The 12317-nt window shown below is 40.8% G+C and overlaps 2 protein-coding genes across 2 annotated transcripts; both read left to right on the top strand.

Annotated features, from left to right (window-relative positions):
• Window positions 1-343: 343 nt before the first annotated feature.
• On the top strand, window positions 344-7158 carry gorasp1a (golgi reassembly stacking protein 1a). The gene is made up of 9 exons (XM_042089732.1): window positions 344-508; window positions 1106-1186; window positions 1639-1842; window positions 1952-2038; window positions 2470-2600; window positions 3239-3368; window positions 3600-3705; window positions 3897-4040; window positions 5195-7158. The coding sequence occupies exons 1-9, from the start codon at window positions 446-448 to the stop codon at window positions 5746-5748; spliced, it is 1500 nt and encodes a 499-aa protein (XP_041945666.1). The 5' UTR covers window positions 344-445; the 3' UTR covers window positions 5749-7158.
• Window positions 7159-7372: 214 nt separating this feature from the next.
• On the top strand, window positions 7373-11973 carry si:dkey-24c2.9 (uncharacterized protein LOC100007510 homolog). Its single transcript, XM_042089760.1, has 5 exons — window positions 7373-7637; window positions 8546-8604; window positions 10090-10167; window positions 10403-10536; window positions 11039-11973. Exons 1-5 carry the CDS (start codon window positions 7590-7592, stop codon window positions 11215-11217), a joined length of 498 nt encoding a protein of 165 aa, XP_041945694.1. The 5' UTR covers window positions 7373-7589; the 3' UTR covers window positions 11218-11973.
• Window positions 11974-12317: the final 344 nt, after the last annotated feature.

Below are 12317 nucleotides of genomic sequence, written 5' to 3'. Positions count from 1 at the left end.
CTTTTCAGCTTTCTTCTGACATAATGTCTCTTTATGATATAAGCACATTAATCCCCCCCCCCCCCCCCCCCCCAACAAAACCACTTATTCTATAAATAAAAAAATAACCTATAGCTGATATGGTGAAAAAGTAAAGAACGGTCACAAAATATTAGGATAAAGGTGAAAATAATGCCTAAGCAATTGTTCATAAACACGGCGTAGACTACCTGTTTACTGGCTTTAATAAAATATTGGTGGTGGTCCGAGCCAATGGTATGAGCCCATCATCTTTTCTTTCCCTGTTTAACCGTCCTGCGATCGGTTGAATGGGACTCGACTATACATGCCTTGGAAATCTGTTTCGCGCTAGTACAATATGGCCACGAAGTAACAAATCCTTACGCTCCACCCAGCACAATATATAGTATATGTATTAACACTCAGTCAACATATACTAAACAATATGGGCTTGACGCAAAGTTCTGGTGTGCCAGAGGGTGGGACAGATGGATACCATGTTCATGGGGTAAGTTTTGCAGCCTAATGTTACGCATGAAGTATAGATGGTAGAAGTCAGTGACTTAGCGAGCTAGCATATTATGTAGAATGGTAGCATGCAAGCTGAATGCCAGCTGGCAAGCTAAGCAAGCGCAATAGGTTTGCTTACGTGGAGTATTATGCTGTTTCTGTGAATGGAGTGCGGTTTCTGAGTCTGAAGGGAACCCTTCGGCTATTTAAAAGGCATCGTTGTTCATTAAATCCGGTTAAATTGGGTTCTATCCAATACCAAGAGGATAGAGCTGTCAAAAGTTCTCAGAATGCGTGTCCCCAGTGTAGTGAAATAAATGACTTATTAAAGACCGTTCATCACTTCGTTCAGAATTTCACTTGTTAGAATTATTGGGAATAGCAATGGCTGAGTGCATGAACTTTTTGCGGTGACATTATGTAACTCCAGATGCTTGCCTCAGGGAACAACTTGTTCCCAAACACAAAGTTTACAACATTACAGTACGTTTTTTCATCATTACAATTTCACAGTTAAATGTGAATTAGGCTATATTTTGTGTCGCACGCATAATGCATGTAATATGTTCCCAACCCTTATTTTTATTTTTTGTAGATCCAGCAGAGTTCACCAGCAGAGAAAGCTGGTTTGGAACCCTTCTTTGATTTCATCTTGTCAATTGGCAACACCCGACTGGTAAGTTTATTAGAAATCAGTAGATGAAATCTAGATCTTGTTTACCGAGGACTGATCTGTTACAGCACGCAGATAGTCAGACATTGACCAGATTCTTGGATGCTAACCCTGTGTTCCTTTGTGTTCATTAAGCCCACTGGAATGAGCTGTCCACAGCAATCTGCCGTGCTGATCTTGGCTCTCTCTGCATAGCTTTTGCCAATCTTTAGTCTTTCATCTTCTTTCAAAAATTTGCCTGTATTTAACATATTCTTAATGTAGATGAATATATTTACTGTCGCCTATTGTCTCTGCTTACTTCCGGAATGCTCTATTACCTGTCTGTTGATTATTAGGTGGCATAGAAAACCTAACTTGAGATAAAAAACATGAGGTAACATGGGAGTACATTATGATACTACACTCACAAGTATTACATGCAACTAACAACAAGCTTCTTCTGGCACATCCAGAACCAAGAAAATGAAATGCTGAAGGACCTCCTGAAGGCCAACGTGGAGAAGCCGGTCAGGATGGAAGTGTACAGCACCAAGTCCATGAAGGTCCGGGAGTTGGAGGTGGTCCCCAGTAACATGTGGGGTGGACAGGGCCTGTTGGGGGCCAGCGTCCGCTTCTGCAGCTTCCAGGGGGCGAACGAAAACGTCTGGCATGTCCTGGTAATCTTGTCTGTTGGAGATAGTTTTACTCTGTGGAATGTGGCTGTTTGGAGAGTGGAGAGTGATTCAGCGAGGATTTTTTTTAATAACATTTTAACTTTGTGTTTAGGACGTGGATGCAAACTCCCCCGCAGCGTTAGCTGGCCTGCACCCTCACTCGGATTATATTGTTGGGGCAGACCAAGTCTTGCAAGATGTAAGTATATTATTTACATACAGTGCTGGCCAAAAGTATTGGCACCCATGCTAAAGTTGACTGAAAAGAGGAATATAAAATCTTTTGGAAATTGATCTTAATGCCTTAAGTGAAAAATGAGGAAATATCTAACCTTTAAGGACACCAATTTTCTTAGTGAATGAATAATGTATCATAAATAAATAAACATTCTTCCTTAAAATACAGGGGTCATAAGTATTGGCACCCCTATGTTAAATTCCCATAGAAGCAGGCAGCCACTGTATGCTAAGTCCTGAAGTTCACTCAAAGTGTGATGACAAAGATACTGGTTAAACAACATTGACATACTAAAAGAGACAGTCATTTAGGATAATAGAGCAGTAATTCTTAAGTCTGTTGGAGATGTAGTTTTGATTGTTGGGGGTTTTCTCTCTCTCTTGTCTCTCCAGTCTGAGGACTTCTTCTCATTGATTGAGGCCCATGAGGGAAAGCCTTTGAAGCTGCTTGTTTACAATACTGAGACTGATGCCTGTAGGGAGGTGATGGTCACGCCCAATGGAGCCTGGGGTGGAGAGGGCAGGTATGACGTGGCACCTGCCATTTTTTAGTCACACTCTTTTACAATGCATAGTGAGAGTGTTGAATTGAAAGATGAGAAGTGTGGTTCTGATGTAAACATACACTATTTTTTTTTTTTTGATGTTTCATTTTTATGCCTTTATATTCCTAAGGTCTACTGACTGCGATGAAATCTTACCCTACCTTAGCTTAATCATCCCTCTAAATAGAAATAGATTGCTTACATTTGCCTAACTGGGAAACAAGCCAACACACACATACACACCAGAGTATAATGTAACATTCAAGAACTATTTGTGCTCTATAGTGCATCCTAGTGGACAAATAATGTACTTTCACCTTTAATACATTAATTTGATTAATCATTTTATTGAAATGGTCATCATAATTTCAATCAGCTTTAACCTATTTATTGCTTGAAACGAAGCAATAATTAACAAAAGAAGCTTTTATTTTTCTGTTAATTTATGTTGTCAGTTTGCTCATAGCCAAATCTGCATGAGGGAAAAGTACATGGAAGCAAATGATATATATATATATATATATATATATATATATATATATATTTTTTTTTTGCATTTGGAGTGATGTAGATGTATCACTTCAAAATGTTGAAGCCCTCTGTTCACTGGCCCTCAGTCTAGGTTGTGGCATTGGATATGGCTACCTGCATCGGATCCCTGCTCGTCCCAGCAGCCCACAGCCAACAGCCTTCCCATCTGTGGAGGAGACCCCAGCTTCTGAGGTTCCCACAAACGGATACACAGAGGTATATGATTTTAAGAGTCAGCGTCTAAAATTTCAGTGCATGTAACAACCATAACACAAAGATAGTTTTTCTTTCCATGTGTTTTTTTTTGTATGTTGTTAGATCTCACATCATTTTACTTAGTTTGAATAACATTAATAAAAGTCCAAGTTACTTTAATGATGGCTCAAGTGCTCACCAATACCACTGGAATGCTTTTGAATGTAAGCGGTAACTGATTCTCTTGTGCAGGTCCCTCTGATGGCAGCCTCTGGCTTGTCAGACAAGTCTGAGGACCGCTGCTTTGCTGATCAGGACACGCCATTGCCCCCGCCTATTCAGAGGGTCATGGATCCAGGTGACACCCACATGCATCAATTTCTCAAACATTTTGCACATCAATAAGACCAATCACATTGTATACTTTGTAAGTGCCTTTTGATCCAACAGTGTGAGATTTCTTCCAGACATTTAGTGTAATCCAGCCTTTCACAGCAGTCTGAGCTGCTTGAGTGGATTAAAGGGTGAAGTAACATGTCTGTCCTGCAGGGTTCTCAGATCAGTCAGAGGTGGCCTTCAACTCAGAGGTGTCAGATGTGGCCGATCGCCTGGACGTGTCGGTGTCTTCCATTGACATGACCAACACATCCCTGGCTGTGCGTGAGGAGAAAGACAGCGACATATCTGGCATAGGTGTGTTGAGCAGAAGAAGATGTTTGTTTTCTTCTAAATTCCTTAATGTACTCATTTTGTTAGTGAAGATTGTCATTCGCTGGAGAAATGTATGTTGGCAGTTTTGGTATTTGTGTGTTGTTGGGCACTCTTTACTGTACTTTAATGTGTATTCAGTGGTGTTCGCACATGGCTGTAGTCAGGGTTGTGCACAATTCGAATTGCAATTCTGCTTCCTGTTTGCTACCTCAATTGAAATGCAAGTGAAATTCAAGAATTGAATTGGAATTTAAGAGCCAGTTTCAATTCAATTCTGGAATTTTGCACAAGCCTGGCTGTAATTGTGGGTAACCTTTTCTTGTTTCCTCTTATAATACCTTCGCTCACTGCCATGCACAACTGAAAGGATGAGGAAGTCATTTGTCCCCAGGGCCATTGAACTGTTCAATGCTTCACTAAAGGGAAGAGGAGAGATAGACTAAGCAGAGAAGTCTGTCTGCCTCTCCACCCTCTCCATGTTTGAGTACTGACTGCCCACTACTGCTTTACTACTGTTTTACTACTGTTTTACTAACGTCCACAGCCTAATGTTTTTACTACTGTTTTCCTGCTACACTGTTTTTCATGCTATATTAGCACACATGATCAATGGCTTCTGCTACAATACTGAATGGCTGTAACCCTATTACCTCAACCTGTTCTTGCACTGACATAGTTTTTTATATTACCTTGTCTACATTATACTTTACTCTCCTATTTGTCCATATTATTTATGCTGGTCTCTAGACCTTATTGTTGCACTGTTGGACTAATGTTGGACTACTTTTTGCACCTTCACCATGACACTCACTCTCTTGAGCACCTTACCATGTACACATAACTAAAGGACTACTGTTGGACTACTTTTTGCACCTTCACCATGACACTCACTCTCTTGAGCACCTCACCATGCACACAGAACTACAGGCCCTGTGACTACAAGCGTCTCATGCTTGATCACCCTCAAGTACACTGGATTTTTTACATTTAATTTATATAGTATATTTAGTATTTAGTTTTGTTAGTTTTTCTTATCTCCTACTGTCTCTATTGTACAGTGGAGTTTGGTTATATGTTTATACTTATATTTACCATTTCTGCATCTATCTATCTATCTATCTATCTACCCGCAACAGAGGAGCTGAGCGATGGTGAGGATCCAGCCCCTGAAAGCCAGACTGATCCACAGCCCCAAGAGCTGAGCCCAGAGCCAGTCTCAGAACCAGTCCCAGATATCATCTCCCTGTCGCCCATCAAGCCAGACACAGAGGATACTACAGCTCCCATCAGCCCCTCCCCTGCCCCCCTTATCCCCTCCACCCCACCTTCCAGCTTCTCCCCTCTGCCGCTGGACGCCTCCATCCCCCCCGTCGACATTGCATCTCTGCTGGGCAACCCCTCTCTGTCGCCCCTTGACCCCACCGTCCCGCCCATAGACATCTCCTCTCTCCTCATCGACCCCGCTGTCCTGCCTCTCGAGGCCGCTGCCGTGGCCTCCGCCTCGCCTGCTCAGACTCCCTCGCTGCTTTCGGACATCGCAGCAGATCAGCCAATCAGTGAGCTCGGTGTGGGCGACGCTCAGCTTGAAGCTGCTGGCTTGCAGGAGACATTACCTGACCCACAGTCTTTGGGTACCACGGACGATGAGGTTAGTGGAGAGACCAAAGAGATGGACTCCGCTGCCCAGTAGTGTCAGCTGTCACCCATCGCTGCCAAACCTCCTGTGTTTACGTAAACTGCATTACAATCAACACTTAGCTGTCACAAGGGCTGAGATGGAGTGACAGTAGTCAATGATGTTACAGAACGATGGATGTTATAAAATGATATAATGTTTTTGTTTTTAATTGTTAAAAATGTCATCGGAGAGCAGGTCATATCACAAATTATTATTCATCATTATATCTTTACCAACAGTAGAAAACAGAGTGTCTCATAGCAATCATATTATGAGACTGTATGCAAGTCACAACTTTTTCATTTTCTATTATACAAATGGGAGGGAAATGGTCTTTCTTTATTGTGCTTGTTTGGAAAGTGAATGCTTTTAAAAAAAAATAGACATATTTTTGGCTAATTCAATTGTATGTAATAGATTTTATACTTTAAATCTTCCTGATTAGTTACAACACTACCTTTTAACTTATGTGTTTGTGTCCGCTATTTCGACCTCAGTTGGAACTTTTTGCATTGCGAAAATGCATCGTAGAGTTGGTTGTGAGGGAAATTTAAGCATTATGTTTGTGTAATAGCAATAATTTACCAATATTTTAATTGTTCTATTAGCTTATTGTCTTCTATTAGCAGGCTGTTATATCACTCTAAAAGGCAATCACTCAATTTTGCTGGTGTTTTTAATGAAAATGACTGATGTGGAGTGGCATATGTTGGCCTGTGTTAAGAATTCTTCACAAATTAATTAGTAGATTTAATTAAACCAACATGGCTTATTCCACTGTTGAGTACTGGTCACTGAAATCACTTCCGGATAATGCAATTGTCTTTGTCTTAGATTTGTTTGGTTAGTTAGGCTATATATGTTGTGATCCATGAAAGGAGTCATTGCTTTGTCATTCGAATTTCACATTTCGTTCGCCCTATTTCTTTAAACTGTGCTAACTCTCTCTCTTGGGAGGAAAGGCTTGTATTAGCCTTTTACATGCATTCAAAACTATGTGAAGGTGACTTCCAATAATCAGGCTTTTGGTCCATGCACTTTACAAGGATAGTTTCATGATGTTCAGGCATCTGGGCTCAGATGACTTTAGGCTTCAAGTAATGACAAAATAATTATGCAAATAGACTGAATTGAAGTTTGTGTAACACTTCATTTTTAGGGCGAAATTATCTCTACACACAAGAGCCAACACAGATGTCCAATTTATGTTCGAGTTTTTGTGTTTTATCTGTTAAAAAAAGCCACACTAAAAATGCATATTTTTAGAAATAGATTTTACTGTATGACGATGTGAATTCTGTATCGAATTTCAAACCTCTTACTGCGCTCTTATACATGGAACACAACGCCTGTGTCATGGATTTTGGATAAACACATTATCAAGGAAACACTGGAAATAAAATGAAATGTATGAAAACATTATTTTTTTGGCGTGTCTTGTGTTCATTCAATTCATGGCGAATATTTGGCTTTCTTGTGTAGCCTATGTTAAGCGGTGCTTCAGAAACATTTTCAAACAGACCTTAGTCGCAATTCTGTGCCAGGCGAAGAATGGGAATTAATTTGTTTAAAAATGTCCAAAGGTAAAAAAAAGAAAACATTGCATTATATTCTGTGCACAAGTGCACGCCTCTCTCCTTGTGAATGGATGGCGATGTGCAAGGCTGCATGGTGAACAACGGCGGCTTCCTCGATAGAGCTAGGCTGTCACATCTGTTACGATGCGTCGATGAGTTGAACACGGAAATAAACTGGAATTCTGACCGATTTGTTAGGCTAGATATTTTAACACGCAAAGGAATAGTTGGAGTTGGAGTTTCATCCAATGTCGAATTTTGCACTGTGATGAGGAAATGAAGGCAGTTATCCTCGTCATAATTACATTTTGGTTATTCAATAAGGTGAGTTTCTTTTATGTATTTATGTTGGCCTACTGGCCTTTTCATTTTCACCAAGCACGTTAAACTAACGTTGCACTTCAAAACGATGTAGTTCAAACTTCGAACATAACAGTTAAACAAAAGTTTTGCTACGATGCCATTTTTCATTGTAAACAGTGCACTGCATGTGATTGCCTCTTGAATGATGGGTTAAATGTCAGAATAGGTCTATACCAGTCAGAATTATAACCTTAAAGATGATCCAAGAAAATCCATTCGAAGTTCCTGTCAAAACATTCTCACTCATCTCATGGGTGCAATTGTAGCCCTATTGGGTATCCTAAAGGTAGTTGCGCACATATACATGATTTAATGATGAAAAAAGAATGACTGGCTTTGGGTTTAAACAGTCTGTAGGCCTAAACTTAAATCTTCAAACCTCCCCGCCGCACAAACAATGTAGACTACCCATGATGGATACGTAGCAAATATGTGCATAATCACACACACGCGCGCGCGCTCATTTTGTCGCCGCCTATTGTTAATTGTTTCAGTAGTGGACACACAGGGACAAACCACTCATTGTGGTCTTTTTCGACATTACTATCTCAGCTGGGTATAAGTGGGGGTGGTTTGACCTATGAATATTCCTTGCAAATGGACCTCTGTCGTGAAACCTTTTGGTTGGCTATACATTATTACAATCATGGCATCATAGCACATTTGTTTCCATCAGTAACGTTAATAGCAAAGGCAGAATGACACATCCGTCTATTCTTTATGAGCAGTGAATTTTACTGTTCAACAAGTAAACAAGAAATTCCAGGACTAACTGAAACTATTCAATTCTTTAACGTTGGTGGGTGGTGTCAGGTCCAATCTAAGGTCTGCCTACTTAAAATGTTCTCTCCTTTACCACAACACTACAGTCTGCAGCTGATAAAAAGTACTGCTGGTACTTTGAAGGAGGTTATCCCATCTATTTTATGTGAGTACTTCATACTTTAACTGTGCATGTAGAGTGTGACTAACAGTTTTTGGATGAGGTGAGGCATCACTGGCTTGGCATTCCTTTTTGAGTTAGGATTTGTTGCCATGACTTTGCCCATTTTGGGATTGTGGCTGGCATTAGTTTTGGGCATTGACCCAACATTGTTTGTCAAAACATTTAAACATGCCCAGCCTTTGATCAACCGCACACACAACTCATGATCCTTTTGCCATAACTACTGCGATATCTTAATTATGCCTATATCCAACAGTACATGCCCATATTTGATGGTCTTCCACATCTCACCTCACACCTCCCTTTGCGAACAGCACCTCATTTCCCTGGCAAAGACGGGTGCCCCCCGCCCCCCTCCTCGCTTGTTTTCAACAATAAGCGTAATTTATCATGAGTTGCCTAGTATACAGAATCCCTGACAAATTGACCACAGGAGGCAAGTTGGCCAGCAGCTATTCAATCTGTTCACAAAACATTAAATGAGATTAATGCCTCTGGAGCTCAGCTCAGTATCACCACACCTCCCTGTTTACTTGGGCTCTCTCTAGGAGCTGCAGAAGGTTTGTCATATGCTGGGCATATATTGTGTCAGGTGCCTTTTTAACGTCTTGTGTGTGTAGCTAAATGTTGCACCTGTGGAAAACCGTGTGCAGAGCAGAGATAAGCTAAGTGTTGTCTTGATTTAAGAATAGAATTGGGACCAGAGAGTCTGACTCCAGCCTTGTAAAACCTGGTGTACATGAACAGGAGATGAGTGGACCAGAGAGTCTGACTCCAGCCTTGTGAAACCTGGTGTACATGAACAGGAGATGAGTGGGCCACATGACTCCAGCCTTGTGAAACCTGGTGTACATGAACAGGAGATGAGTAGGCCACATGACTCCAGCCTTGTGAAACCTGGTGTACATGAACAGGAGATGAGTGGGCCAGATGGCAGGAGTCCTCTCAGCTGCTCCACAGCTGCATGTGTTCCCACTGACGCAAGTCCCGGAGAAACGGCTTTGTGTGCCATTGTTTATCACACTAGAGTTGCTGGACGCTGGATGTTGTATTGTTGACTAAATCTGCTCACATATAATGACATATATGGAGAAGTAGTAGGAATGCTATTGGTGTCCTTCAAACCACCGACACGCTTGGCGGGGAAGAGGAAAGAAAAGAAAAATTAGGACAAAACAAGGAATTTGGACATTAAAAAATCCAGGTTCAGGCACTTAGGGTTGGTTGGAAAAATAAAATGCCTTTATTATACCAAGCTATAACAAGGATTTTTTTGTCTCAATTTGTCTTCTTTTCTGGATATATTTACATACTGTACATTCCATTATATTTTACCATTAAATTCCATCATTTGTAAAAGTTGATGAAAGCACCTCAATGACCTGATTAACACTCAGATGAAATCATTAAGACTATGGAACATATTATATGGAGAAGGGCCAAACATAACGTGTTCCTTAATTTTAGCTGTAGGTCTTATGAGGACTGCTGTGATACCGAGTGCTGTGTACGAGCCCTTTCCATACAGAAAATCTGGTACTTCTGGTAAGTGATATGCAACCGATTGTCCAAAATGACAAAATATGGTTTTCTGTTACCTGTATAATATAAGTCTTTTGAGAGTGACATTGAGTCAATAGTGAAACAGCAACAGTTTTATAAAATGTTTGTTTCTGACGGTGCTTGTGTTTTTTCCGGTTTGTGTTACCTTCACGTAAATAATTTCCTCCAAGCTAGAAGCATGTGAGCGCTGATTGTCTCATCCTGTATGTCCTCCTAGGCTGCTGTTACTGCTGGCCATCCTGTTCTGCTGTGGCGTCGGCTTCTTGTTCCGCAGACGCATTTACGCCTCGGCCATTCCTGAAGAGGCCACTTTCGATGTGTCCTTCACCAGCCATCCAGTGTCAGCAACAGGCCAGTACCTAGCCTATTATGAATCATTTGACATGTATATTCCTAAACATATGCTCTTGCCGAATTTGAAGAGTTTCTAAAGTCTTGCTGATTTACTAAGCCTTAAATCAGTCAGGAGTGAAAAAACAAGTCAGTGTTTAGAGTGAACATTTCAGTTTGCGGTTTGTGCACTGATGGACCAATAGTGACTCTGAACCAGAGCCACTCCATGTCTGCACACTCATCTCACTTCCGTTGCCCCTTACCTTTCATTTTTTATCCCCAATGTAAAGTCACTCCCCACTTTTCACAGTCCAGTACTTACTTCTTTACACTTCACTGATTAGGTTTTCATTGCCTGGGATGTAATGGGTCACAATTAACACAGATAAAACTAATTTCTCTTTCCTTGACATTGGTATTCACCGTCATTGAAAATAATATCCTAAACTACACTTGTATTGATTATATTGATTATGATGGTGTATTGATGGTGCATTGTTTTTCTATGTGCCCCCAGCAGGGTTGCATGAGACTGACCTTAACAGCTATAGAGGACCACAGGGTCTACTCTTCTCCCCCCCCTACCCAGGGCAGCCCCATGCTCTTCACCTTTCTGTCCCTTACGCTGCACCACCAGCCTATAGCAGCCAGCCGCCCCCCTCTTATGAGCAGGCAGTGAAGGACTCACAGAAGAGATAGCCCTGCATGGAGGCTCAATGCACTCTTTCTCATGGGCCAGGCAGTAGAGAGTTCATCCAGTGGTGTGGTTGGAAGACACTTCATTTTGTTTTGTCTTGTGGACAAGGTTCTTACAAATGATTCAGAAGCAAGTAATTCAGTGTTACTAAAATTCTACAAATTACAGAACACAGTGATAAAGTTGGTCCTTCTTTCATGCAGCCTCAATTTAACATGGAAAGACATAAGACATGGCATTCTTGGGAGAACATTACTGATCATAGCCATTGTTCAACCATTGTGGATTAACAGTATCCTTTTTAGATCATGTTAACTGTTTTGGGCATACATTCACTAATAAACGTTTTCCTTGTTGACACACACACACACACACACACACACACACACACACACACACACACTCATATCATATAGAAAGTGGTGATGAAAATGTGTACTACTTGTGAAATACTTTGTGTTTCAGTGGGCTCCCTTGCCAAGTAAAAGGCCATCATCTCTCTTCTAAGATACTCCTTTTAAAGGTAACATGAAAGGATGATGATGAATGCAACCACAAGATAAATGTGGAGGTGGTGTGTGGTGGTTTAGCCCACAAGGGGTCACTGCAGATCCAGTAGCTGGGACTCTGCTTCCGTTAAACTGAATAGCACAACTCACTATTTCCTATTTTCCAAAGCTTTTGTGTCTAGTTTTGTTTGAAAACAATGGACTGTAGATTTGCCGTAAAGGACGTGCCACTAAATATGTGTGGTTATACACTGTGTTGGCAGATTTCAGAGTTCATTAAACATACTTCAGTGTACCCTTTAGACAATAAATTAATAGAGATTAGTAATATTTATTAATAAACAACAATTAAACTATATTCAGCATGTGATTAGATGTTGTCGTTATGTTGCCCTACAGCCTGGTATCCTGGGGAACTATTTTGTCTAACAAATGCCCATTTGAGGATAACAACACCTCAAAATGCACAGCTGCATGTGCAAAGACCGAAATCCTGCTTATACTGGTATCTGGGCAGAATCATTTTTTTTCCATTTTACTTCTTGTGGAATATGTTGTTTTAGTGAGATACAGTAAATAAATAGAACTTCAAC

This window comes from Alosa sapidissima, chromosome 1 (assembly GCF_018492685.1).
Source record: "Alosa sapidissima isolate fAloSap1 chromosome 1, fAloSap1.pri, whole genome shotgun sequence".
Lineage (NCBI taxonomy): Eukaryota > Metazoa > Chordata > Actinopteri > Clupeiformes > Clupeidae > Alosa > Alosa sapidissima.
This window is presented reverse-complemented; position numbering and strand designations above follow the sequence as displayed.